The sequence below is a fragment of the Pteropus vampyrus genome, unplaced genomic scaffold, assembly GCF_000151845.1.
Source record: "Pteropus vampyrus isolate Shadow unplaced genomic scaffold, Pvam_2.0 Scaffold902, whole genome shotgun sequence".
Lineage (NCBI taxonomy): Eukaryota > Metazoa > Chordata > Mammalia > Chiroptera > Pteropodidae > Pteropus > Pteropus vampyrus.
The window spans coordinates 17,071-17,598 of NW_011889683.1; the positions used below are offsets into that span (position 1 = coordinate 17,071).

The 528-nt window shown below is 64.6% G+C and overlaps 1 protein-coding gene across 1 annotated transcript in view; it reads left to right on the plus strand.

The window, feature by feature from the left end:
- The first annotated feature begins 354 nt into the window (after nt 1-354).
- The window catches only part of LOC105309864 (HLA class I histocompatibility antigen, B-54 alpha chain-like), a 6,567-nt gene continuing 6,393 nt past the window's right edge, over nt 355-528 (plus strand). The window contains exon 1 of the mRNA XM_011386075.2: nt 355-489. Coding sequence (XP_011384377.1) covers nt 417-489 — 73 coding nt within the window. The 5' untranslated portion in view covers nt 355-416. The remainder of the gene's footprint in view (nt 490-528) is intronic.

The following is a 528-nucleotide window of genomic DNA, read 5'->3' on the forward strand; positions in this document are numbered from 1 at the left end:
ACATTTCAGGGAGAAGGGCTCCGGGAAGAGGAGAGGAGGCAAAGGGGCCCGTCCCCGCCTGGGGTCTGTCCCTGGTTTCCTCACACAGCTCCTGGGCCAGGACTCAGGGAGACAGGGTGAAAAAGAGCTGTCGGTGAAGGAGGTGCCCTCAGGACAAAGTCCCAGGTCCCCAGGGCGTGGCTCTCAGGGTCTCAGACGCCAGGGCGGGGAAGCTCAGTGTTGGGGAGTCCCCACCTCCCCGAGGTTTCAAGTCTCCCTCTCACAACCTGTGTCGGGTCCTCCTGTCTGAATACTCATGACGCGGCCCCAGTTCCCAGTCTCATTGCACGTCCGGTTTCTAGAGAAGCCAGTGTCGCCGCCCGTTTATAAGGTCTCCACAGCCCCGCCCGGACGCAGAGTCTCCCCAGACTCCGAGGATGCAGGTCATGGGGCTCCGAACCCTCCTCCTGCTGCTCTCGGGGGCCCTGGCCCTGACCGAGACCTGGGCGGGTGAGTGCGGGGTCGGGAGGGAACGGCCTCTGCGGGGCA